At 38.8% G+C, this 26,065-nt stretch overlaps 1 protein-coding gene and 1 long non-coding RNA gene across 3 annotated transcripts in view; one reads left to right on the top strand and one right to left on the bottom strand.

Annotated features, from left to right (window-relative positions):
• Window positions 1-5,213: 5,213 nt before the first annotated feature.
• LOC131977310 (uncharacterized) lies at window positions 5,214-9,498 on the bottom strand. Its single transcript, XR_009394876.1, has 3 exons — window positions 9,431-9,498; window positions 7,376-7,460; window positions 5,214-5,572 (listed from the first exon to the last, which is right to left on the bottom strand). It is a non-coding gene; the product is annotated as an uncharacterized LOC131977310 (long non-coding RNA).
• Window positions 9,499-10,047: 549 nt separating this feature from the next.
• sgip1a (SH3GL interacting endocytic adaptor 1a) overlaps window positions 10,048-26,065 on the top strand; it is an 89,225-nt gene continuing 73,207 nt past the window's right edge. The window contains exons 1-4 of one of the 2 annotated variants that reach the window (XM_059340544.1): window positions 10,048-10,150; window positions 13,520-13,602; window positions 20,586-20,720; window positions 25,947-25,991. In XM_059340544.1, coding sequence (XP_059196527.1) covers window positions 20,678-20,720; window positions 25,947-25,991 — 88 coding nt within the window. In that variant the 5' untranslated portion in view covers window positions 10,048-10,150; window positions 13,520-13,602; window positions 20,586-20,677. Of the gene's footprint in view, window positions 10,151-13,519; window positions 13,603-20,585; window positions 20,721-25,063; window positions 25,155-25,946; window positions 25,992-26,065 lie in introns of those variants that run through there. The other variant, XM_059340545.1, reaches the window with a different exon arrangement.

Genomic DNA, 26,065 nt, shown 5'->3' with positions numbered 1-26,065 from the left:
GTCAAATAGCCCCAACCAAGTATTGAGTGCATATAGATGGACATACTTTTCAGAGACCAACATTTCCATATTAAACATACTTTTTTAAAATTGGTCTTTTGTAATATTCAATTTTTTTGAGACACTGCATTTTAGGTCTTCATTAAATGTAAGCCATAATCATTATACTTAGAAGGAGTTAAATAAATTAAGACATGAAATGTTTCATTCTGTGTCTAATGGATCTATAGAATGTGTTATTTCCAATTTTTGAATTGAATTACTAACATAAATAAATTTTTCTACGATATTCTAATAAATTGAGAAGCACCTGTAAGTCCTTTTGTACTTCAGATAAGCTTTTTTTTTTTCATGTGGAGGACCCACATTGGGCCTATTTCAAAGCAATGTTTAGCCCATTGGATAGTTGATCTGATCGCCCTTGCTTAAGTGCATGCAGGAGCGGATCCCCTTCCCTTCCCTGGCTTCTTCCGCTGTGCCTGTATCTGTTCTTGGGGCTGCAGTGGGTGCTTAAAATTTAATGTGTAAATATAGTTGTGTTTAATTGTGTTGTTGATTAATCTGTCAATATTTTTTAAAATGAAAAGTCAGAAAAATACTGTAATTTTTGCTTCAGGCCTAAATAGATGTAGATCATTTTTCTAGTCAAGTTTAAGTTCCCATGGTTGGTTGACCACAATCTAAAAATTATAATGACACCACCAAAAGTCAGCTGACCCATCTTGTGTGAAAACAACTCAATCAACCTCAGCCCTCAGGAGGACAGTTCTAGAAACTGAAGTAGAAGTAAATGTTTACTATGGTGTATAGTAGTATATCTGTACTATGTAACTCTTCATTTTCTTTGATGCCACTGCATTTGCTGCATCATCATCAGAGGTTCAGCTCTAATGTGCTGAGACAGGAACACAGTGTGACACAGACTCAGCACCACGGCCCACACATAATCTGACAGAACTGTCCTGATGTGACCTAAGGGGAACACACACACACACACACACACACACACACACACACACACACACACACACGCGCACACAGATGCACATAAACACACATAAACATAAATAAACAAAAATCAACATAGCACACATTTTTGCATGTGCACACAAACACTACAGATGCCTTGTAAGGCATCTTTCTTACATATACAGAATGATCTCTTGATCAATAACATGTTGAGAAAGCCAGATTACAAATGCTTTTTCTTTTTTTTTTTAAATAGAATATAGATTGTTTTTAAAACTTCTTCTATAGCATACACAAGATGATATAAGAGTGCAGATTCAGGGCTGCAACAAGTAGCTATTTTCAATATATATTGGTCAACAATTTTTTGCACTCAATAGTCACAAAAATTAAAAAAAATGTCCGTTACTAGCTCTCAGAGGTCAAGATGACATCATCCAGTTCCCCTTTTCCAACAAAAAGCCAAATATGTTCAACTTACAGTGTTACAGCAACACATCCAACTTTTATTTCAGGATTTATTACATAGAGAAGGATGATTTTTAAGTTTTACATTTTTTAAGTTCTCACACAGTTTGTCAACCATAGTGTAGATGAAAAAAAAAATCATAAAGGCACAAAAAGTCAGCTGACCCTGACCTGTCTCGTCCCCTCCCGTCCCCTCCACTATTTATTTTTGCACAGGCATCATCGCTGCATCCTGGGGTTAGCGCCACCCAATACAATTTTGATTGGTTTAAAGATATACAAACAAGCTTTTTAAATTTCAATTGAAGGTATGGGTATGAGTAAAGGTGAATGAACTTTGTGAATGCTTATTGGTTTCAGCTTCAACTATCAACCCGACTCCTGTTTATTACCTGCACCTCCTGTAGGGACTCTCGACATTTAACCGGAAAGGATGTGGATACTGATATTAAGTTGTTATATTGCCACATTATTATGTTGGTTTATTTAACAAGTGGGACCTTACGCATGGCCAGGAAGAGAGGGCGAAAAGGCTTGATGAAGCAATATTTCCAGGAATATTTTGTTAGCCCGTCATTTTCCACGAATGACTGGTTTGACTGGAGGGCTTATACGCACTAATACTCTTTGGGAAACATCCCATGGAACACAACATTTATTGCTGTTACTACGTAATTGCCTTTTTACTGCATTTACCGCAACAACTTCCGTCTTTAAAACCATAATGAGGCTAGCTTTGCAAAGTGATTGCAGGTGTTACGGTCTTCCATTACTTCTTGTGGCTTTTTTATCGAATGAGTTGAGAGATGCTGGATTTCAGTATCTAGGTAAGAACAAACGAGTATATTAATATATTCCAAACATACTTCAGGTTGGGCTCCTTCTCCAAACCCTTTGTGGCTATTTTTAATCTTCTGAATGGTAAGGAATGATTCAATACTGATCTAAAAAACAAACTTACCCGACATGGGTATGGGTAAGAGGCTTGTGTAATTTCCATCCCTGACCCTTCATATCTCATTTTATTGTGACCTATGATAAGAGCTCTGAGACTGTCTGCCCTTGTATCCACTCCAGCCTCGCTTTAAAAAAGAATCATGAGTGAATTATATCACCAGGGTCTGCCATGTTATTCTCCCTCTTTGCACTTCTCTCATTGGCTATTCTTCTCTTTTCACTCTTATCCTTAAATTTTCATATGCATGCCTTCTCTCCTCAAATATATACAATCTAGTCCTCTTCGCTCCACCATGTCCAACTCTGCCGTCTCCCACTGTGAAAGCCAGTGACATAACCTAGTAAAAGCAAGAGATTTGATTTGATGAAACTACTTGCGTGCATATGACGGAAGAAGATGGAAGAAAGAGGCAGAGAGAGACTAGCACATGGGACGGGTGGCCTCCCCAGTCCCTCCTTTACGAAGCCATGGAGGTCCACGGGGATGGCTGACTTATCTAATGAAGCTAAAAACAGAGCAAAGCATTTCCCACCAGTCGAGGAAAATGACACCACTTAACTTCTTTCTTGTGCGGCCAAAGAGGAAGATGAGGGATATTTTCAGGCAAGAAAAGGAAATGCTTATCCTGGGAGATAGGGACTTGGCTTAAGGCTCGAAAATTCCCCATTGTATCCTCTACATGTGAATGGAATAGAGAAACATTTGCAGAAAATATAAGGAAAAGACAGTGTGGGTGTGTATACTTTATGAATCTCTCATCTTAAGCGATATCTCAAATCTCTCCCTTTAAAAAAGAAAAAAAAAGTGTCGAGAGATTATTTGACCTCTTTCCAATTCAAACTGGCTTCCAAAATGTTCCAGACTCTGTTATTTATTCAAAAGTTGTGCAATGATCAATTCAAGATCATCTACTTTTAAGATACAGCGTCTAATGTCTTTTAAATACCTAAAATAAGCCAAAATTGCACTTGTAAAAAGTATTATTTTGCCACATTGGGGGAAAAGAAAAACAGGCGCACATTTTCAATCACTATGCACTTGTTATACTTCATAAGCTTCAAAACAAAAGTCTGGACCAAAAATGTATTCAAAACAATAAAAAGTTTAATTCTAATTCTGCGCACAACAATTTTAAGCTGATATAACAATTACAGCACATTTAAAAGCATAATTTGATAAGAGGAGTGAGACACAAAGAAACACACACACACACACACACACACACACACAGCCGATAGAGACAGAGGAGGGCAGCTGATGTAACTCTTAAGCTGAATAGACGAAGGCCTCATTGAGATGTCAAGTAATTAAATTTAAGGTTCCCGAGCCCACGCGCTGTTATTTCACAGTGGTGAAGTGACAAATGTGGATTTCTTAGAGTCTTTATTCTGCGAAGCTATTTGCGCTGGTGTTTCTAAGCAGCCAGAAAGACATCTTAGATGGAACAAAGGTGAATCTTTTTTTCCATTTTAATCTCAAGACAAAGCAAGCTATTTTGCATGTCAACAGTTTTCGGCAAACTAAAGAAACTTCAGCCCGCTTAATCACCGTGTGGGACGAGGTCATTTAGATTTTTGCCAAAAATAAAACACTAGCACCAACCAGAAGCAATGAACGACTCGACTGAAAGTAACAGTCACATAACAAAAAACTCACTGAAACTTGCAGTGAAGTGCAGGCTGTTTACACAGAGCAGAGAGGAGAGGACTAGAGAATGCAAATAGATGTTGTAAAAATGTAATTAGTTGTATCGCATGTGGAGTCCCAATTCGTTTTTTTCCCTCAATATTGTTAACAATTGTAAAATAAATTATCTGTACTTATAACTGTTCCGTTTCTGTAGAGGTGCAGGACTTATATAATTAAAACAAGTCACAGAAAGTAAAATGTAAGAGGAGCAGAAGGAAAAATAAAAACCCAATAACTGCTTGGAGTTCAAAGAATTTAACTGACACAGCATATCAGTTGTTTCCATCTATCCCCCCACAACCTGGTTGGTCTCGCCCAATGTCTGACTGAAAATTTCCCTTCTGAAAAGCTTAAATCCAATCGCTGAAATCAGATGCAACCTTGGGTGTCACCTTCAATGTCATTACATAAGGGTTTGTGCGTCAATTGAATTTGGTCTGATTTTTTCCAGATGGTGATTGTTTGTATTTGAAAACATTCTGCAAAATGACAGCTCATCGTGATGTAAAAGTCTGGCAGTAAACACAGCACATAAGAGAATGTATACTGTTTCTTGGAAGTATGGGGCTACACAGGAACCAGCCTTTGATGTCATTAATAGTGCAGACTAGAAAGTCCCTATCTGTTTATGCCTACAACAAGAGCAACTCACTGTTGCCTGTGTGCAGGGTTGTATTTTTTTTTAGTAATTAACACCTTGCACTGATTTTATAACTTTGGCACAGTGGCTGAGCAATCTGATCTAAGTGAGAGATCGCACATAAAGGGAACATTCAGTACCCAATCTTTTCAGTGTTTGTGTAATGTAATAGCTTCGATTTATTATGGCTGCAAAGGGTTAAATAGCCTCTCTTTTAATGCAAATGATGTGGCTCCTGCTTTTGCGTCATTGTGGTTTTATAGCTGACTGTAGGGCCAGCTGGGTCAAATTCTGCTGCTGCTGCTCTCAGAAGAATACACTGTTAGAAATGACAAGCTTGGCTATTTAATGTGAACTGTCTTATAGTAATCTTTTTTAAAGAAAAAGATTATTAGTATTTTTCTTTTTTCCTTCCAGACAATGAATTGAATGAAATAAAAGAATCATTTTCTGATTTTGTCATTTAACCATATAAGTACAAGAGAAAAATCAGCAGTTACAGCTGTCAGTTTTTTCTATTGCAACAGTGGCTTCCCAGAAAAGGCAACATGATGCCCCTCTCAGGTCCAATTAAAGGAGAGATGATGAAGTGGCTGAGGGTTCAGTGAAACACCAGTGACAGCCTGCTTAAAGAACCTTGGCGAGTCCTCATTGTGCTTGCAAAAACGATGAAAGAACAGGTGGACACAGCTGGCAGCGTTTTGGGGATATAAGTCACCACTTCTAGGCTGGAAGCAGAGCACTGGCAACCTCTGCTGGGACATTCAGCGGCGCTCTCAAACGTGAACCAGAAGTCTCAAACATGGTGCAGCACATCCAGGATTAGTGGCGGTTTTAGACCAATTTTACTGTGGGGACCAAGGAGGGGACAGTGTTTAATCAGAGGGGCACATTAAAAAACGGCAAAGATTATATTTAAGCATTCGAAACCTTTATTTTAGCTTATTTAAAAATCTCATTTAAGTATATTTGGAAGATACAAATACGTTGATTGAAACAATGCGACATACCAATAATAACAGTTATGTTTGTATAACATTTACTTACTTATGCTTTTTTTATTTTGAAAGTGCAGTACAGTGAGAATGACTTCTTTTATTTAAATGCACAAGCTTTTATTGCACAATTAAACTATTATGCAATGTACAAATTCTGGGTTCCTTTTGTGTACAATGAGATATAGATTGAACAAAAAAAAAGGTAAGAATTGTTCCGTCGTTCATCGTTATAAATTGACCATTTTATTATTAATTTGACACAGGGTAGTGTCAAGACAGGCTCGACAGTTTACTAAACCCCTGGCTTTAGTAAACTGTTGAACAACTGGGAACAGCCAGAGCAGATGATTGATAAGATTGATATGATCATAAGTGTTCAGTGGGCTGAATGCTTAGACACATGGTCATAGACAAATGCCACAAATTCTACATGGACATACATAAAACTCAGCTAATACGGTTATATCAGAAGTGATTTCATGAAAAGAAAAGATTATCATGCTCTTGAGCTTGGACTGTGCTGTTTATCAAAGTCACAAACTACTTGGTATGGTCAAGGACATACAAGCAGTACAAGTGACATCAGCACCTCTCTATGCTTACGCAGATTCATGACCTAAATTATACAGACTGTACCTTCAAATCAGACACCAAGAGCAGAGAAAGGCTTTGGTGTGACCTGCCTGCCCTTGACAAGTCCACTGAATAGAACTGTCTATTTATTCAAACTCTTCCCTTGAATCACTGACATGAACAGACATAAACAACAGTGAGTAACTGGCTCAATTGTTCACTTCATAGAAAAAGTAGGGAAGAAAAAAACTCCTAACTGAAAGCTAGAATGAGGAATGTGTGTTTTTTCCATAGCGTGACCAATTTCACAGTCATTTCTGTTTCCCTTTTCTCTGGTTCTTTCACAGCTGTGTCACTAAGCCCTTTGGTTATATTACTCTAAACTTTATAAATCATTTACTGCTCTCACGCACCCTTCCCAAATCATAGAGGTCTGCAGCACATGGGAACAATTCTTTGGCTTGCGTGAGAGCTTGTGTGATGACACACGTATGTGAGTGTGTGTGTATGTGTGTGTGAGTGAGTGTGTATGTGTGTGTGAGTGAGTGTGTGTGTGTGTGTGTGTGTGTGTGTGTGTGTGTGAGTGAGTGTGTGTGTATGTGTGTGTGTGTGTGTGTGTGTGTGTGTGTGTGTGTGCGTGTGTGTGTGTGAGTGAGTGTGTGTGTATGTGTGTGTGTGTGTGTATGTGTCTTTCACTTGTTCTCCAGTAAAGCCATTGCTTCCAGTAATCTCCTGTACTACAGAGCATTTATAGTTAATGACAGGCACACACAGGTCAGCTACAGGGCTTGAACCTGGTCAAGTTGTTTAAGAACATAATCTGACCACTAGACAACACTACCATCACATATACCATTTCTAACAGTTTTCAAAGGTATTACATCACATAAAGAAGGGTGGTTTTGCAGACAGCATTACCCTTGAAGCTTCTGTTTGTCATGTCAAATTTATTTCGATAAGCCATAAATTTGTTTGAAAGGGATTTATGTTCTGTAAAGGATACAACCCTCTTTATAAGGTCAACCTCAACTTAGATATGGCCTGGACTCACTGAGGGGAGGAGAAATGTTTCTAACCAACCTGGGTAAAAGTGGTGGTTGAAGACATCTTGGACATGGGTCAGCCCTCACTTGGACACAGGAAGTGGCGAGTTTCATCTATCCAGCTATAGCATCATCAGAGTAAGTAAAAGACAAGTTGAACTTATAAGTACATCTCAATATGTGCTTGACTGTCGAGTGGTCTGTGAAAGAAGCGGCAAAAACTGCCAAGCACCAAATTGTAATAAAAAAAATAAATAGACCTATGTGGATCTTGTGAATTTATTGTTTGACTCTAACCTGAATGTACTTATTTTTCTAGGTAACACTACAGAGCGACCCTACTGCAATTAAGCTGCCCCTGGTAGACAGGTGGTGATCCTCCATTAAATCGATCAGGGTGAGTTCATGTGTGTAAGTTGATGAGTGCACGTGCAGAGGGAGAATATAAGAGCAAGACACAGACAGGCAGGAGATGCAGTGAAGTGGGATTCTGACTGTTTTTTTCTCACATGCTATCACAGGGGTGACCAAGTCGTCTCTGTCGATCGGGTTGCCATGGCAACTGTGCTCGAGTTGAATACTGAGAAACACTTTAGACATTTCTCTGTGGGATAACACTGCTACAGTCACATGCAGGCAACAGTCTCCCAACAACAGGTACAGAAACAGATCAAATCTGTGACACACTTGGGAAAATTGTGATGGCCATTTTTACTATTTCCTGACACCGTATATGCCAGGTGGTTATTCAGTAAAATAACCAGCAGATTTATTGATAATAAAAAAAAAAATAAGTAGTGGCTATTTATTAGATGATGGTCAGATCTCATATTTATAGCTAACATGTATATTTATAATAGCCTAAAAATAATATGTAAATGTGCACTTGGATTTTTTGTTTGTTTGATTAATAGCCTTTCTGTTAGGGAAAAATTGTGAACATATTTGCCAATAACCCAGCAGGTCAGTTCTCATAAACACACCCACCCACTGCCACAAGACGCAGTCAAACATGCATGCCAAGAGCACCGACCAACAGTAACCTGCAGTCAAATACGAACCATTTATAAAAGCCTTTTGGCATATAAGAAGAGGATCGTCACGCAGATCAGGTACAGTCGCATGCTCTTAGGCCAAGTTTGGTCTAATACGCTATTAAAAAACATTTGGAAAAATCAAATACGGGTGAACGGGGTGCAGCGTCCTTGTTATGCAACACTGTTGGGCTTCACGTCAAAATGTTGTGGTTTAATAGCCAGAGGAAATTACTTTCCTGGACTGTTTTGATGAATTATTAACCAAGGGGTTGGGTGAGTCAGGTGTATGAATCAGCCCAATCAGTAGCTAAAATTCAACTAAACACGTGCAATAAACTCCCTGCTTCACAGTGAGGGTTTGAATAAAATACGAATAAATAATCTACAAAATAGCAGGCTATAAACAAGACTTATGTACCATAATAATTAAAGGGGAGCTGAAAATGTAACATGGCGTCCTATAGCTAGTTAGTGGCTTGCATCAGTTTGTGCCCCTTCGTTTACATAATCATAACTTCAAGGTTTGAGACATATTATAGACAGTTTAGTCTTATTTCTGAAACACAGCACAGATAGTAGCCTAATAGGCAATATGGCAAAACATATCATTGTTTGAAAGGCATTTCCCTAGAACAGATATCCAAAAGACCTTTATCCAGGTGGAAATAAATATTTTTTATAAGTTTCACAACTATTTTTACAAGTTTCCCAACTACATGTTGGTGATTAGCAACTGAATTGCTCCATCCTGATTATTATGACATTGTTGAAATATAAATGTTCAAGTGTTTTCAGAAGATACTCCCGAGACGAGAGGTAGCGCTGATAGTATAGTGTAAGTAAGATTGTCACTTGTCACAATGTGTTTCATATCGGGCTAATGCGGTGGTAAATATGACAGTAGCCTCAGTCGAGAGAAAGGCGGAGAGAGAGAGAGAGAGAGAGAGAGAGAGAGAGAGAGAAAATGAGAGGGAGAAACTTGATAAATATGTTCGGGAATTAGTTGATGTGCAGCTCAAGGTAGCCAGTTATTTTAATCCAAAACAAAATATTACCTGGACGCTGAAGTAGCCTCCGTATGTAATATAACTCGTGAAGTGATCAGAGGAGTATGAGTAGCTCACGGGGTAGAGGTGATGGTATAAGAACAATGTAATTTTGCTGTAGTGAATTCGAATCCAGCTCTAACCGATCTTGCAAACATTATATTTTCATGCTTTCTTTTTATTTATAGGTTGCTATGATGTAGTGTTCACTTATACAACAATATTATCCACAGTAGATAGGAGATGCGACCTGAAAATCGCCAGTTATGTTTATTAAATATGTGAAGAATCTGCTAACTGAGTCAAAACAAAGCTGCACACGGTACCAGTTAGTGTGGAAACCAGTAAGGACATAACACCGGCACAAGGTAGCCGGAAGTGACACACACCCTTGGTTATTTTTTGTTGAAGGGCTGGAAATATATGTAAACATGAATAAAGCTTTTATCAATCAGTATATGTTTAAAAAACAACAACATTTAGTTAAAATAATTATTTTTACATCACATTACCCGGATAACAAAAAACGTTTAAAAAGGTTTGATGGCGCGATACGAGCAATAAGATGAAGTATGTCACTTCCGGCGTTCATCTCACACCGGTTGAGCAAAACAGTGGCAAGTTTGTAAGTGTTTTTAAATTGTTTTCTTTCTTGTGCATAAGACAGAGTATATTTTGGTTCACATGAACAGAGGGTTGCTCGAAGAATCAAAACGTTATCCACTAGCGGTAGGTGTTTATCTTTGAGGTTAGCTAACAGCTAGCTTTGTGACTAAAATGTAACGTTAAACGTCAGTGTGTCAGTTTTAAGTGTAAGCTACAAAAACGGTTAGCTAAATTCATGAAAGGTCCAAACTGGTGTTAGACATTGCCTAAATAATATACGTTTAAATTAACGAGATAACTAATATATATATATATATATATATAATACATACCCTTTACTCAGACCTAACTTGACAAAGTAACGTTATATTAGACATTTGATTGATTGTGATATTATTTCTGGAATTGAAGGATCACACAGGCAATGTATCATGAGTTTGCAAATGTGTGGTCCTTAAATCCTTGTATAAGGATTTACTGTGACTCCATAACTATTTGCCAGCTTTAATAATTTGATCACATCTGAATAAACACTGACATTGGATGTGAATCCTGTCCTTTGTGGTAAATGATATCAGAATTATAAACGATAATGATAGTAAATAATGTGTTTTGCCAGAAATGCATTTACAGTAAATTATGTACTCCTCCCATAGCTGGCCTGTATGTTTTTGGACTTTAGCAGTTTGCTTGTAACCATGGAAACCTCTGCAGAAAAGCTCACATCCTAGGAAGGAAACAGGAAACTGGCATTTCTTTGGTAACTGGGATCATCCTTTATCATATTTGTATGAGTAATGAAATTGAAAAAGGTGGTAATCCCCAAATGCTGCTGCCACTTCATCTGAACTCATGAGTAAGAGCTATTTTGAACTTGCCAGACGTTGTACTGTTGTTAAGGAAATGAAATCACATTAGTTGCGTAACCAGGAAGACACTATCTAGTAAGATTTGGATAAGATATGGATTAGATATCTTACCACAGTTTCACATGATGTTGAGACCGATATGAAATTAACAATGATTTGATTCCAAATGTACTCTACAACATTGTTTTCTGATCAGTCTTTTTATAAGAGTTAAGGGGGTACCTTTGGGGATACAAGCCACAGTAGTCTTGGGTCAGGTCAAAGTCAGGGTCTGACATTAGTTTCTTGGGCCTTGGTGCCCGTGACAATGCTAAAAACACAATAGAGACAATGTTGCGTCTAGTCAAAGTTTATTATGTAGTGTTGGAATCCAGCATATGAAAGCAAGAGCTGAAGTAGAGAGAGAAGGGGACATGAGACGGATCAGCTTTTGTTATCTGAAACAGCTGTTTTGGTGGAAGTGTGCCCCCCTCAATTTGTTCAGGTCGATTTACAAAGCTCACTGCATCCTGAGGTTTGGCGCAATGGAAAAATAATTACCATTTGTTTCGGAAACAAATAATCACTTTGATTAATTACACTGACTGTGTTTTCAAGAACTGTTGCGTTGATGCCTGTGGAGGGTTGAAATCAAAATATCAGAGGCCAGACTGTGCGACATCAGCATGTGATGTTTGTGCCCAATCAAAATATGGTCCTTAATTTTTTAAGTTAGTCTAGCCTAAATCGAACCGGTGTTGTTCCACGTAATGATTCACATGCCGCTACATCTGAGTTGTATGCCTGGCTCCCATTCAAACATTGTCATCCTGAATTAGCAGTGGTTCAGGCATTGACCAGCCACAGTCTGGTTAGTGAAGTCATGTTCAGCACATGCATGTTCACTTTTTAATAGCCCACTTTAGGTTGCTTCAAAGTATGTGTAGTCAAATAATAGTCAAATGGTCAATAATAAATAAATTGTAGTCAAATTTAATTAGAGATTTATGGATAGGTTCTCAATTTTTTAAGTCTGTCTGAAAACAATAGTCACATGCTCAGATGGACATTGCAACAACTTTTTTTCTGACTGTAAACTTTCCTCCAGAGGTAGACAAAGTAAATCTTAGTTAGTGTTAACCTCTCACAACTGTTTTAAGACAGACACAAAAAAAAAGTGAACCTATAATTAAAGGCAGTGGCAGAAGATATTTAACAGTTTCTCAGTGCAGATATTACCTAGCTCAGGGCTTGGGAGATATCGTCTTGGGACAGCTATATTATCCCAGAGGTTGACTGCATGTGTTCAAATAGAGTTCAAGCAGAGGTTCTTGATATGTGGGAAAAGCTGTGGGGGTGAGAAGGGATTGCCAAGCTTAAGAGTGATGAGCGTAGAATGCGGTTTCAGTTTTGGGTTAACTTTTCCTGGGAATTCAGCCTGGGAAAATCTCTGATCTCTGTTTCCTGTGTTGAGCTGTGAAAACCCTCAGCATTATCAGGCAATGGTTTCTGGGCCCTGCCCATGAAGACAACACTGTGTCCCGAAACAAAACTGTAGTACAGTGGACAATTTGGGAAAAAAATATTTAAAAAATGGTTACATATAAAGTAGCAAATTTGAGGTGTTAATAGGCTTTATTTTTGCAACATAGAATAAGCATTCGTTTTTGCAATAATGCATTCAACATTTATTTCTAAAAGTTCTGTAAAACATATATTCAGCTGTTTGAATTTTGCCCAAGTTTGATGGGAGTGAGAATGCAGCGAGAGCAGACCTGTTCAGACCTATTGAAGTTTAACTAGTCATGATTAAATAAATAAACAGAATATGACATGTTGGCTCTTGTTCAGCACACTGTGTCAAGACTACAGTGGCTTGTATCCCCAAAAGTATCCATTATTAGGAAAAGTATCTTTTAATTTCAAGTAGATCTCAACAACATGTGAAGTGAATATATTAATTGAATTATTATTGTATTCATTTCTGGCAAACACAAAAGCATTTAAAATGCAAAATTAAAATGACTTGTTTTTAAAAGTTAACCATGAATATTTCACCAAGGTAAATCTTAATTTGATTTTAGCACAAAAAAGTGTGCGGGTAAAGTAAATGAGCAACACCCATATTCACAAAATCCACTTTTGTCAGGGCCTTTTCAGCAAGGCTTTATGTGTGATGTTCTTTCATGATCATCTCCCTTTAACGTAAAATAGAAATAAATATAGAAGTAAGCATATATCCTCAGCCGCCTTGCATAGATAAATAGAAAGTGTTATTATTACTGTTGGAGACAGGGTGAGTCATTCATGCTGTCTTTTCCATGGATTGTTCTTGGGGGAAGCCTCACAGTATGCTAATGGGGAGGAGCAAAGTATTTCCTGAGAGTATCTGTCATACAGGCCAGCCAATCAATTAGTTGTTATAATTTATCTGTACATTTCTGTCTTAAATATAATCCACAAGGAGTTTTCTAAATATGTTATTCATGTTATGTAAGTCACCTTCAAGTAGCTTGTCTGCCAGGTATCAGTTCAGTCAGTCGGTCAGTCACTGTCAAGGTGTACTTTAAGAATATTTTTGGCTACCAGTCGGGTGAGCTACAGTATGTTAAGGGGTTAATTTAATCATGTCTTTGTGTTGCAGATCACAAATGGACTTTGATGTGAAATCGTAGCTGTTTGGGCCTACAAATTCCTTAACCAGCTGATATCAGAAGTAGATTAGAGGTAAGTGTGTTTCAATAAAAAAAAAAACATTTATTTTCCAACGTAAAAATTTTAATTAGAGGTGTTGTGTAGTAGTAGTGCATGTGTCAGCATCACGAAGCTCGTTTTAAGGAAGAGAGTTCACCGGAACTGTGAGGGATTTGGGTGAGCTGTGTGTGCGTGGGTGAACTGCGGCTTTCTGTGAGGAAACGAACAGAACATATGCTTTATTATGTGGCACACAGGAGATGGTGTGAAAAAAGTCAGCGATGAGTAACAAAGGGCAAGGCATGTTGTTCCTTCTGGGTAGAAGCCCTTCTGCATGTATGTGTATGGTCATGCACATGGAGATTGGAGTGTGTTTTGATGTACATTTGTATATATCTGCTGAGCTGCATTCTGGCATAGAGTCAGCTCCAGCATGGTGGGAAGGCTTTTGATGTGTCAGCTCAGATATTTTGTTTGTGCGCATATGTGGGCATGCCCTACATACACGCACTCCCAAGTGGGTCTACGAGACACCTCTCCATACACGTCAACATGGCACAGACCAGAAAGGCACATTGCAGTCTACACTACCAGGAGAGTTTGCAGTATAATTTTACTGAATGATGTATTAAATAACCACATAATCATATAAATGTCATGCACCAAATATGTCTTTTCTCAGCTGTTTTTAAGGGTTTTTCCAACATATTTTGATATTGATATTGATAGTATTGACCTAAAAAACAAAAAAAAACAAAAAAAAAAACAGCACCACCACAGTACATAATTGTGTCCTACTAATGTGCATGAACTGCACCATTTTTTGTCACAAGAGAAGATGCTTACAAAGTGACGTTAGGTAGGAAATAAGTACATAACCTGCTCCTCAATGAGTTAAAGGTAAGAGTAAGAAATAGGAACATGTATTCCAGAGACTGTCAGCAAAGGTGCAAGCAACAGTTTTTAAAAATGTTGTTTGAGGAACTAGAAGGCAGTTATGCCACAGGAAGGCTACTGTTGTAAAACATACGTACTATAACACATGTCAGTGTATCTTAATATGATGACCAGGGGTAATGCATGCCCTGTTTCCAATGTGGCCATTTACTGATACTTTTTGAATACCTTTTTGAGCTTTCAGATTGTACTTTTTCACCTTGGGCTCTCTGATTTTTTTGTAGTGATTGTTTTAGTATTGTATGACTTTTTTTGTTGTTGATTAAACTATGAATCAGTTTTATAAATAAATGCTGGAAAATCAATTGAGGACAACAGTTGTAAAACTCAGGTGTTAGAATTGGTAATTGCATCTCAAAACCATCTTCTATTTTTGAGATATTCCAAGAGAATCTGGGTATACTGTCACAACTCCCCCAGCAGTTACATATTAGTTTTACTGTGCTTTCTTGAGGTGCTCAGTGTTGCATATCTAATGACATTACAGAAAAATGGGTTGAAATATGCAAAAAGAATTACTGCATACTTTTGAGGATCTCCCATCCACTCACACCCATTAAACTCAAATACGTAAAATCACACTTGTGCGTAAGTGCAGTAGAAGATCCCTGCTACCTCACTGATCCACTACCTGTCTGACTCAGGAAGTGTGGTTTATCCTTGTTGGGTCCACTGCCTACATTTCTTTAGGCAGGCTTAAATCAGGATCATCAGATTTATCGTGAACCTCACCATGTACCTCCCACATCATTGCTTGAATCTGCCACGTGACCTATTATTATATGTCAGAGGCAGGTTCCTTGTTGTCACTACTGTCAGATAGAGCAGATCTAGATTCCTATTTTAAGATGCCTCATGAATTATGGGTTAAATATTAAATGCGTCATTGGGAGGCCTATCTGGGCTCCTACCAGCACGTCACACACACATACACACGTAACCTATATTAGCAACATCCTCGTGGGTGTCCAGCCATCCCAGAGTGAGCCAGTAAGGAAGCGTAGGCATTAGGCAAGTCTTTTTTTTCCCAAGTATTCATCATGAATTCACGTATGGGGTTTTCTGTTCCCACCTTAGCTTTAGGCAAGAAGTCATTTAGCTCAGTGTCTTCTTTGTTGGATCATTTACCAGAGAGTCATAGCCAGTCCTTCCAAATCAAATTAATATCATGTTAAACATTATTGTATTAACTTGATATTAAGCTTTTCTGTTTGAATCGTACAAATAAACTATTATGCAGGGGCAAACTCATGCCTATGCTATTTGTGTTGTCTTTAAAATACTTTAAAATTCCCTGCAGTGAGTTCCTCTGGCTCCATTCTGTCATCTCAGCCATGCTATCCAAGCAAGGCCGGTACTCTTGGGAGTGGACTAATTTAAACTTCTCTGCTGTTTATAGATATAAGCTGATTGTATAGCAAGTTTTGGGCTCTGTTTATTTAGGCTTGGGCCCTGTGTGGAAATGGTAATTGGTGTGAGTAAGAGGGACTTATTGGTCCAGTGTTGACATCCTGGAGACCATTAGGGAGACCACAGACCAGACCGGCCCAGTATCAGAGCGATGAGCTCATCTTTTCCATCGGCTGTTCTGAGGCTGGAGGGGAGGACTTGGTTTTCAGGGGGGCTTTTAACAGGGGGTTGATTGTGGATGGGGTTTGGTAGCCCAGGCTGACAGTGTTTTTTATTAAACTGGTGCTGTAGGGCAGGGAGGCAGTGGGAAACGTCATACAAGACAATAATTTCAAGTTTCAAGTCTCCTCAAGTTGATTTTTACTTAACTGTCCACTTTTTAGGGTGATTGGTACAAAGCGTGACTGAATACCTTCCAATGTGACTAACTATGCTACACACTAACTTGTAGGGCTGTCCTCAAGTGAAATTTACTAACACTCATACAATTTTGTTGACTAATCAATTAGTTGATTTAATCAACAAATCTGTGAGTTTCTCCTCAAAGAGTCATCCAAAGCACAATTTTTCTCACCTATGTTCATCAATTTCTTGGAAATTCAGTAAGTCATTCAGAAAGACTAATTGACTACAGAAATCTTAGTCAACTAGAAGACCAAAACAATTAACTTGTGTGTCTGCCCTACTAACTAGCTAATAACCTACCACTGGCTGATTAATCACCTGACCTGGTACCTAAAATAACACACAACAGCACTACTTTCCCAGACAACAGCGTTCATTCTAACTCCCGTCTCACTTGCTATAGCAAACATAAAGCTACGAATCAAAATAATACCCCTAGTGGCATCAGACTAAACAATCCACCTATGAGCAGGCAGCCAGCCTCCCCAGCATCATCAAGTAATTAGGAAGTAGGCACTAATTACACAGAAAACCTTGCTGCTTGACGTAATGTGTGTACTTGTGTCCTTGGCCCCCTGGGCAGGGCAGCAAGTGGGGTAATGACAGAACAGTGCGTCTGTCTGGTAGTCCTAACAGAGCGAGGGTATCATGAGTGGCTGGTTGGCACGTAGGCACTCGACATGGCACCCTGCCACCGCCACGCCTTATCGCCCCGCATGCTTTCCCCTGCTGCTGAGTGGCGAGCAAGTTGTTTTGGTTTGACTGCACTCACTGCTGGCTAATCTGTGGGTGGCTATTTCTCTGTGTACATTTAATGACTGCTGCTTAATCATCGTCCCTCATCAGGGCACTTTGGGGGTGGGCCGAGTTGGAGCAGGGTGGAGGTTTGCAGGGATGTTGCTTCAGCAATGTGCAGGAAATGGCACGAGGCCGTGGGACATGAGACGTGACAGTTGCAACATGAGCCAGGGAAGTCCCGGTATAGAGATGACGTTTACTGAGGGCATCATATCTGTAAAAATCCTTTTCTGTGTTGACGTAAACCAAGGTACTGGTGTAGTATTCCAAGAAGTTAAAAAGTGCCAGGGGTGTCACATGTAAGGGGACCTTTTAGTTGTCAAAGCAAAAAAAATAAAAAATGTAATGTAAAAATAATGCAACCAACCAATACAATGTTGATTCATCATAAATCAATATAATTATTGGTGCAAGTGAGACCATGTGTGTAGTGAAAGTTGACAAAAAGAAGTACATGAATGAATACATAATATAAATCAAAATGTATATTATTATGCATTATTCTGATAATGAACTGAAGCCAATACATTATCGACCAATAATACAAAGCCTCATTTCTTTTGTTAACTAAACAAAGGTACAACTACACACTCTGTTACAGTAGGTGGCAGAATGCAACTTTAAAGTTAGTTTGTGGTCTGAAAAATAAACACAAATTGAGGACAAATTGACTGATTGTACTTCTGATTGGATGGATTGTCAAAGCATTTCATTTGAATTCGAAGGCAAAAAATATGCTTGAACTTTTATGATGTAATTCACTAGGAAAAATGAAGTCTGTCTTACCCTCTGGTGTGCATAAACTACAGTTCATGAACTACTTTTTAAGATACAAAAAACGTGAGTACACCTGACAATTTGATAATAGGAGGAAAGTAAACCCTCTCTCTTCCTGTTGGCTTGGTTCTTATGACTGAATGGTCATGTACCACTAGGCTTTCACTGCTCCTCAGTGCCCTGCTCCTTTAGCACTGAATTAGGGTCATCTCTTGCTCACCTAAGTAACTGACTAAATAGATGACGTTCTTTTTTGTCTTCAAAATTTTGAATGTAATGTACAAATTTCAGTTGTTTTTTTTATTTTTTATTTACAGGTTAAAAGGTGACTCTATTTTTGCATTCAGGCGCATTTTGAAGTATCAATGTCCCTTTTGTCCTGTCGAGGCCTGTAGTCTGTAGTCTCTCTGTCTGATCATCTTCAGTATTAATAGTTTGGTCTTTGCCAGAAGACTAAGAAGCAAATCTTCATGTGATAATTTTTGATATTTTAATTTGAAAAATTAAACCTTTTTTTTGTTTTTGTCGATTTGTCTAACCAGTTAGTCAACAAAATGGATAAGCACTCGCTGTAACTGGTGCAAAGGCAACATATTTTGTGCAAGGTTGCTATTTTTGTTGAGGATGGAACTAGAACACATTTGATGAATGTAGTGGCATACCCATACCTCATCCTCCACTCCCAGCGGTTCTTCACTTGCCAGATGATAACGCCAGTTTGCTGTTAAATGCAGCTTTCCCTTCTGCATTCATACGGTAACAGAGTGATGACCTATTTGAATCTGTCTTGTGTTTTTTGCTGGTGGTGAAAAGAGTTCAGGACCTGCAACAGATGCAGAGACCTTACTGAAATATAGCCAGACTAGAGCAACACTGCACCCCACAGGCGAAAGGCATGAGCAAAGGTGGAGAGAAAGTAGGTCAGAGGGAGGAAGGTGGAGGGTGTATGTTGGTGGGTGGGGGTAAATAGATGCAAGGCACAGGGTGGGAGAGGGAACAAAGAGAGGTAGATGGGGTGGGAATAGTGAAGATTTGCTTTTTCTTTTGCATTTGCTGCTTTTGAAGTAAACAAGCTTTTACCATTTTCCTGCCATATGGGAGGTATATGTAACATGCCAGAAATAAGAGCATCGTTGCCCATAGTCTATTTCTGAATAGTAAGTGTCTTTCTAAATGCCAGGGAGGCTGTGCCACTCTTAGGAGAGAGTGTTTTACTGAGATAAGGGCGAGAGAACATCTAATGAAGTGCTTGAATATGTCAGTGAAGTGAAATGTCATTGGTTTCACTGCAGGTATCAAGCTTATAGTTCTATGCTAAATTATTATAGCTGACATGTACCACCAGAAACCGTTCTAGGGATTGGTTTTGCAGTAAAACAGTCTGAATGTGATTGTGCAGAAGCAGTTTCTGGATACTGGGAAATAAAAAAAATATTTTTTTCCCTTACTTTCACAGTGTTTAATGAACATATGTGTTTTTTTGGGATCCTGCTTATGCCTGTTACTGGTGGTGGAGGACGTTTTCAGTTATGAATACCACACTGGTACCTCAGAATTGTAAAGTACAGTACTTGAGTAAGTTTACTTAAGTTTAAGGTTACATTATGCCACTGCGTGTGACATTTTACTGTCACTTCTCTTGAAAAGAAATCAGAGCAGGTGTAGAAGTAACTCAGAGATGGAGGGGGTTGGAGAGGTACAGCAGATAATAGGAACAAGTGCACTATGTTAAAGTGAACACTAGATGGCGCCAACAGTGTGTCATTATTGGGTTCTAGTTGGGAACTAAATCAGCTAATTTTAAGTCCAAATGTCATGTTTGGCTATTAAATTAATTATAAGTGTAAAAAAATAAAAAATAAATAAATAAATATATATATATATATATATATATATATATATATATTTGATGAAACAGATTTTATGTTTGCTTTTTGTTCTAGAATATATTAACACAGTGAATCATTAAAGATAGCAAACGTCAAAGGTGAAAAATAAAGTATACGGTTTAATTTTCATCCAGACTAACATTTTGACAATCCTTTGTCCTCACCGGAGCAAAACCAACTGGCCAACTGGCATTGTGTTGGTCTTCATTAAATCAGCCAAGAGTGTTTTTTTCACCCATTCATAAAAACTTAATAGAATGAAGAACCTGAAGTTAAAAGTGCATAAAATCAGCAATGTCAGGCACATACTGTATATAGTGTATAGACGTATCATTTAGAGACAATTAAAAAGATTGTAAAAAGTTTGTTTTTAAATACTATAAGTATGTTGTATGTATAAGTAAGTTTAAAGATGCAGAGTAACAACATTTAGCATATGTTACATGAATACTGAAACATTTTTCTACACCACAGATTTTTTCCATGTTTAGTGAAAACTATTCACGATGTGTGTGAAGGGGTGTGTGTCTGCCTGAACTGCACTAAAGGACATGATGACCTTCACTGTCCGACTTGTCTAGCCTACTGTGCCACATTACTATTCTCTACAGTTTGTGATTCTGTGTAGTCGTGTGTGTACCTTCGCCGGTACACATGCAGTTGTTAATGTACTGTATGTACTGGTGTCGGCATCAGTGTATGTGCATGTCCTCTGAGCATGCTCAGTCTGGTGGAGTCCTTGGTTATTCCTCATTCTCGTTTCCTTTTTATCTTTTCCAGTGAATCATCTTCGACCTCCATTCCTTCGTTTCTCTTCCCATCCCTCTGTCTGGCTGGAGTTAGAACAAGAGGGTACATGGAGAGAGCGTTAAATGGCTGAGGAGTTGTGTACCGGCTGGTTTCGCATTGTTGCAGGTACAGTAGGTAAAACCCCTTTTCTTGACCTGTACGTACCGTAATAACTTTTCAACATGGATTGTCAACATACCTGAGATAAGGGATATATGTCACTTTGCTGTCTAGTATTCTTTCTTTTTTCCCTTTTTTTTTTTTTTTTTTTTTAAAATGTATATTGTCAGATTGTTATGTCCATGTTATCTTATCCATGTGGTAAAATGTGTGTTCTCTCGTTTTGAGTGTGTGTGCTTTTGATATAGTGGTATGTGTGTACATGTGGAGTATTGTAGCCTTTAACTTTCACCTGCACTGCAAAAAAGGGGTGTCTAAAAACAAGATAAAAACACTAAATCTGAGGGAAATTTTTTTTCTTGCTGCATGGACAGATAATTTCACTTGACAAGATTACTTGAATTTAGATTGTTAAATCTAGAAATAAGTATGTTGTACACTCAAAATAAGAAATTAACTCTTAAAACAAGATAAGTTAAAGCTGCAAGCAGCGATGAACTGGCCCGAGCGAGTTTCTTACAAAGATAAAAAAACAACTTTAGATTTAGAAGTGTTGGATCATTTTTCTTGTTTTAAGAGTTGATTTCTTATTTTGAGCGTACAACATGCTTATTTCTGGATTTAACAATCTTAATTTAAGAAATCTTGTCAAGTGAAATTATCTGTCCATGCAGCAAGATAATTTCCCTGAGATTTAGTGTTTTTATCTTGTTTTTAGACACTCCTTTTTTGCAGTGTGTTTATTGACCTTACTGATATTTTATAGCCATAACGTGCACGCTTGTGTTTGTGTGTAAGCTGTGTGTTTGCATGTTTACAGTGCAGTGTGACCTCTCAAAACGTATATCAGAGAACGCTCTGGTACTGTCATTAAGATATAAAAAGATAGAAAGGGGGGAAGAACTAGGTACAGAAAGCTAGAAAGATAAAGAGAAGTTGATGGATTTATTCTTATGGCATTCAAACATGCTTTAATTTTCTTTAAGCTGCATGTCTACCTTTTCTAGCTCTGCTCTACTGGTCATTCACTGTGTTTTTTATTTTATTTTTCTCCAAATAACTGAGTTCAAACCAACATGAGTATGCATTTGATATTGCATGTCCCATCCACTGGTCTGCAGTATAGTGTAGTCATGGTTATTGTCATTGTCAGGCTATATGACAGTTAACTTTTACTAAGTGGCAAAATCGAGAGATGTTGCTTCTAAGTTCAGGGTTAATAATAAGTATTGTTTAAGTCAGCTGACATGCTAAAGTACACAGACATCAGTTCTGGCTGTTTTAATGCCATTCAAAGCACTGTATCAAAATTGAAGCAGCATACCATCGCCAAATTTATATCCATCTTAATCCCATTTATACATAAGTCATTTCTCACAATAGCCAATTCACCGTTATAGTAAATAAACTACAGAAGTTGCTAAAACATGAAAATAGCTTAAACAAGATACATTTCATTTGATAAACGCAACTGAAAATAGGACCATGTTAAAACCATAGTGGGACATAACAATGGTGTATAATAAACTGAATTTAAATGTTTTCCTCTGTAAATCTGGAAGGGTATGTAAAACAGTCACTTAAGGTAAAAGCAAAGGCTCACTGTAACCTAATCATTTTAAACATTTATCATAATAAAAACACGTAAGTTACACCATAGCCCTCTTAATGTCATGTATTTGGTTTATTCTGAAATGTTAATGTTTTTTTAAACATTTGTTACGGCGCTTTCACATTAAGGTAGGTAGCCCAAAAACTTGGGTCAAATGAGGTATTTGCAGAATTTTAAAATATGGTTAGATTTTTACTTAGACAGTGTCAGCACGCATATGAATGTAAGGTATAAATGTTTTTTTAGAAAGGAGTTGTCAAAACTGCTTATCAAGATGGTCATAAATGGTAGCTATCTTTTGCATACTATTCATAAAATGCCCAATTCCCTACAGTAGCGATGTAGATGTAGTAGAGTGTGATTGTCTAATCCTCTCCATAGTAAATTACATGAAAGTGTGTGTCTTTATTCAGGCTGCTCCTGCAGCTCCAAAACAGAGCTTATAGGGCATTAGGCTTTATTTAGCAAATCACCCTCCCTTCTTCCTTCTCTATTACACACTCCTCCACTAGCTGGCATGGCAGCATTGGTCACTTGCAAAATTACTGTACATGTCTTTATTTGAATTGCTAAATATCAGCCTAGTTGCCACAGACATGCCCAGTACCGTATATTGATGATATTACAGTACACTGAGCAAATATACACAATGTTTGATCTCCTCAGCAGTCAGGCCACAACACCAGCTCAATGGTAAATATGTTTCATGATTCTCAGTGAACACTAGATGGCAGTGCAAGAGAAGATGCTTTTTGTCTCACAGCCAAGAGAGTGAAAAGTAGTGAGACAAGATGGGTAATGTAGAGTAGGAAATAGAGATGTGCAGACAACAGGAAAGATGAGGTAGATAAGATGACAAAAGAAGGGGAGGCAGCAGGAAAAAAATCAAAAACGTGGGAGGGCAAGGAAGTCACCAAATACAGCTTTTGATTAAAGGGGGAGAAGGAAGGGTGAGGGGGAAGGGAGTTAAAGCTGGGGGGCAGGGTGAGAGGGTGGGGACCCTCTCTTTTGGGAGCATCTGCTGGGTGTTAAGACAGAGGAGCTGAGTAAGGAAAGACAGAGGGATGAAAGGAGGGAGGAGGCAAGTGACAGAATGAGCCACATAGAGGCAGCTTGAAAAATAATAACAGGGAAAAGGGAGAAATCAGTAATTGAAAAGAGAAGAAGTGATAAATGAGTGAAAGAGAGACATTTGGAGGGAGGGAGTCAGCATCACATGGGGCTTGATCAGGACTGGGGAGGTTTCATTGGGTGCTGAGAGGGACTTGGCTGGCTCTTGTTAAAGCATGACTGAAGACAGATGGATAGATAAAAAGAGGGGGAAACATATTAATTTGTAGCTCTGAAGGAAATAAGTTGCCACTGACAAGGATTCCCCATAAACACACAGTGTATACAGTATTAATGTAAATTTTTGTATACAAAGTGTTCTGTATGAGCACCTGTACACCACACACTCTGACACGCACAATTATTTTATGGCAGCACAGCATTTTTCTCACATTTTTACTGTTTTTACTGTTCAGTATTGATAACTGTCTGACCCGTCACAGCTAAAAATAATGATTTCCTAGCAAGGCAACCCCATCTTACTGATCACAAGAAAAACACGTATCCGTAGCTGTAAAAAATCATTACAAACAAGAAATTTTCTCTCAGTATGTTTTCTTATATTACAGATTTCTTACTTTTTAATTAAAGGTATTGAGTAATATTAATACAATTAAAATACTAATAATACTATGTGGTTGTAGTGAAAAGGACAATCAAGTTCTCAGGAAAACCTGTAGACTTGGAGCAGATTTAGGGCATCTAGAAATGGACTTCCTAAAAAACAATAACCCCATGTAAGATTCCCTGACACCAGAACTTAAAAAAAAGTAATGTACGGACAAGTAGTGCAACATAAGATATTAATGTTGGGACACTTCTGTTTGTGGCTTTATACATACAAGGGATATTGATTATTTTAAATAAATGTAAATTACTAAACATGTGCTTCATGGCTTACTCTATGAGCTACATGCGTAATATGCAATTTTATGATAACACAATATGTAATACTACTGTGATGAATAACATTAAATTCCTTCCACTAACACTAATAACAAAAGATTAAAATTAAAATTTCTTGCTGCAATTTTTCTTCTCTCTTTCCCAGATTGTATTTTATTTCTTTTACTTCCCTGTTTCATTTGTTGTTGTTGTTTTGTTGTTTTGCCTAATTGTTAGTCTCCTCTGCTCTTTGGTTTGTCCACATAAACATTCACCCCCTCCCTCCCTCTCTTTCTCTCTCTCTCTGCACCCTCTCACAGAAAATTAATCAGCGCACACACAAACACAAGCACACACCCCTCTCCGGGGGCTGTTCTGTCATCAGCCCTTCCTGCTTGTTGGTTGCAGCTGTAGCCTGCGTTGCCATGACGTCACGCCGATCGATTCTGATCCCAGTGCAGTGGGAAAGCACAGGGACAGAAAAAGGCAATGGAGTGAAACAGACTGGCAGAGAGAGGAGAGGAGACGGGAAGGTGGGAGGGAACGGGGAGAGGAGGAGAGAAAGAGAGGGCAGAGTGAAACCACACCTTATTGCAAGGAGGGCGGGACACATACAGGCAGCCACACACAAGCAGCTACTACAGGAATAGTCACTGTGCAGGAGGGTGCAGGGCAAATATTTTGTGCAGTGGTGTGTTGTTATTGAGTCCGTGTATGTGTGTGTCTTCAACATGGGTTGTCACTTGGCTCACACCTGCATGTTACTGTCTCCGCGAGCAAGTAATTAATGTCACTCACGGCTGGGCAGGCTCGGCACACTGCACTGACATAAGGTAGGATGTAGGGGAGGGGGGCATGTGTGTTTATGTGTGTGTGTTGAGCTGATTTGTGCATCCTCTGTATTTACTCTGTACATGTCTGGTGGCTTTTTTCTATCCCTGTTTGTATGTGTAAACATGTGTGTGTATTCAGTGTCTGTGCACAAGTATTTGTCAAGCAAGAGCGGTTACCAGTGTGAGTTCTCTTGAGCCATGGTGTCAGGAGATTTAAGCAGTAAGCCATGTGACTCCACAAAGGGCTGCAGGGATTGGCTGAGGCCATCTCTGACCTCAGCAAACTGCCTCCGCCCCTCTTAAACACAACCACCCCCCTCCTGCCAAACACACACACACACACACACACACAGCCCTCCATCTCTGTATCTCTCCGCCCCCCTCCCTCCCTCTCTCTACCCTGCCTCTTTTATTTATTTTTTTCCTCCAGTTAGGTTTTCCCCCCACCTCTCAGCATCCTCGGCTGTATGTGTAGGTTAGAGCCGCAGTAGCAGCAGCAGCAGTAGCAGCATCCATGGCTTAAGCCCTAGCTCTGATCGGCAGCTAGCCCAGCCAGGCCCCTACCCCTCCTCTCTCCTGTCTCTCTCTTTCTATCTCTCTCTGTATCTCTCTCTCTCTTCCTCCTGGGCTAGTTGACAGGCAACGTCTGGGGGTGTCGGAGGCTCACTGTTAGCCAGGGCGTTAGCCACATGCACACGGCTGCTCTGCTGCCCATCAATTCTACTGTATCTCTCTGGTAACCGGGGGCTTCTTCTCCTCTCCCCCTCCCCACGCCTCCTGCTTTCATTTCAGGCTCCTTGGAGATAGAGGAATGCAAATCTGCAACCATGATGGAAGGTAAGATGATTCATTTTTTTATTATGCTGTCCCCTTTTCTGTTGTTATTCAGGGTAATCCCCCTTTATGTCCTT

Source organism: Centropristis striata, chromosome 9, assembly GCF_030273125.1.
Source record: "Centropristis striata isolate RG_2023a ecotype Rhode Island chromosome 9, C.striata_1.0, whole genome shotgun sequence".
Classification (NCBI taxonomy): Eukaryota; Metazoa; Chordata; class Actinopteri; order Perciformes; family Serranidae; genus Centropristis; species Centropristis striata.
The sequence above is the reverse complement of the archived record's forward strand: the minus strand, read 5'-3'. Positions and strand labels throughout refer to the sequence as shown.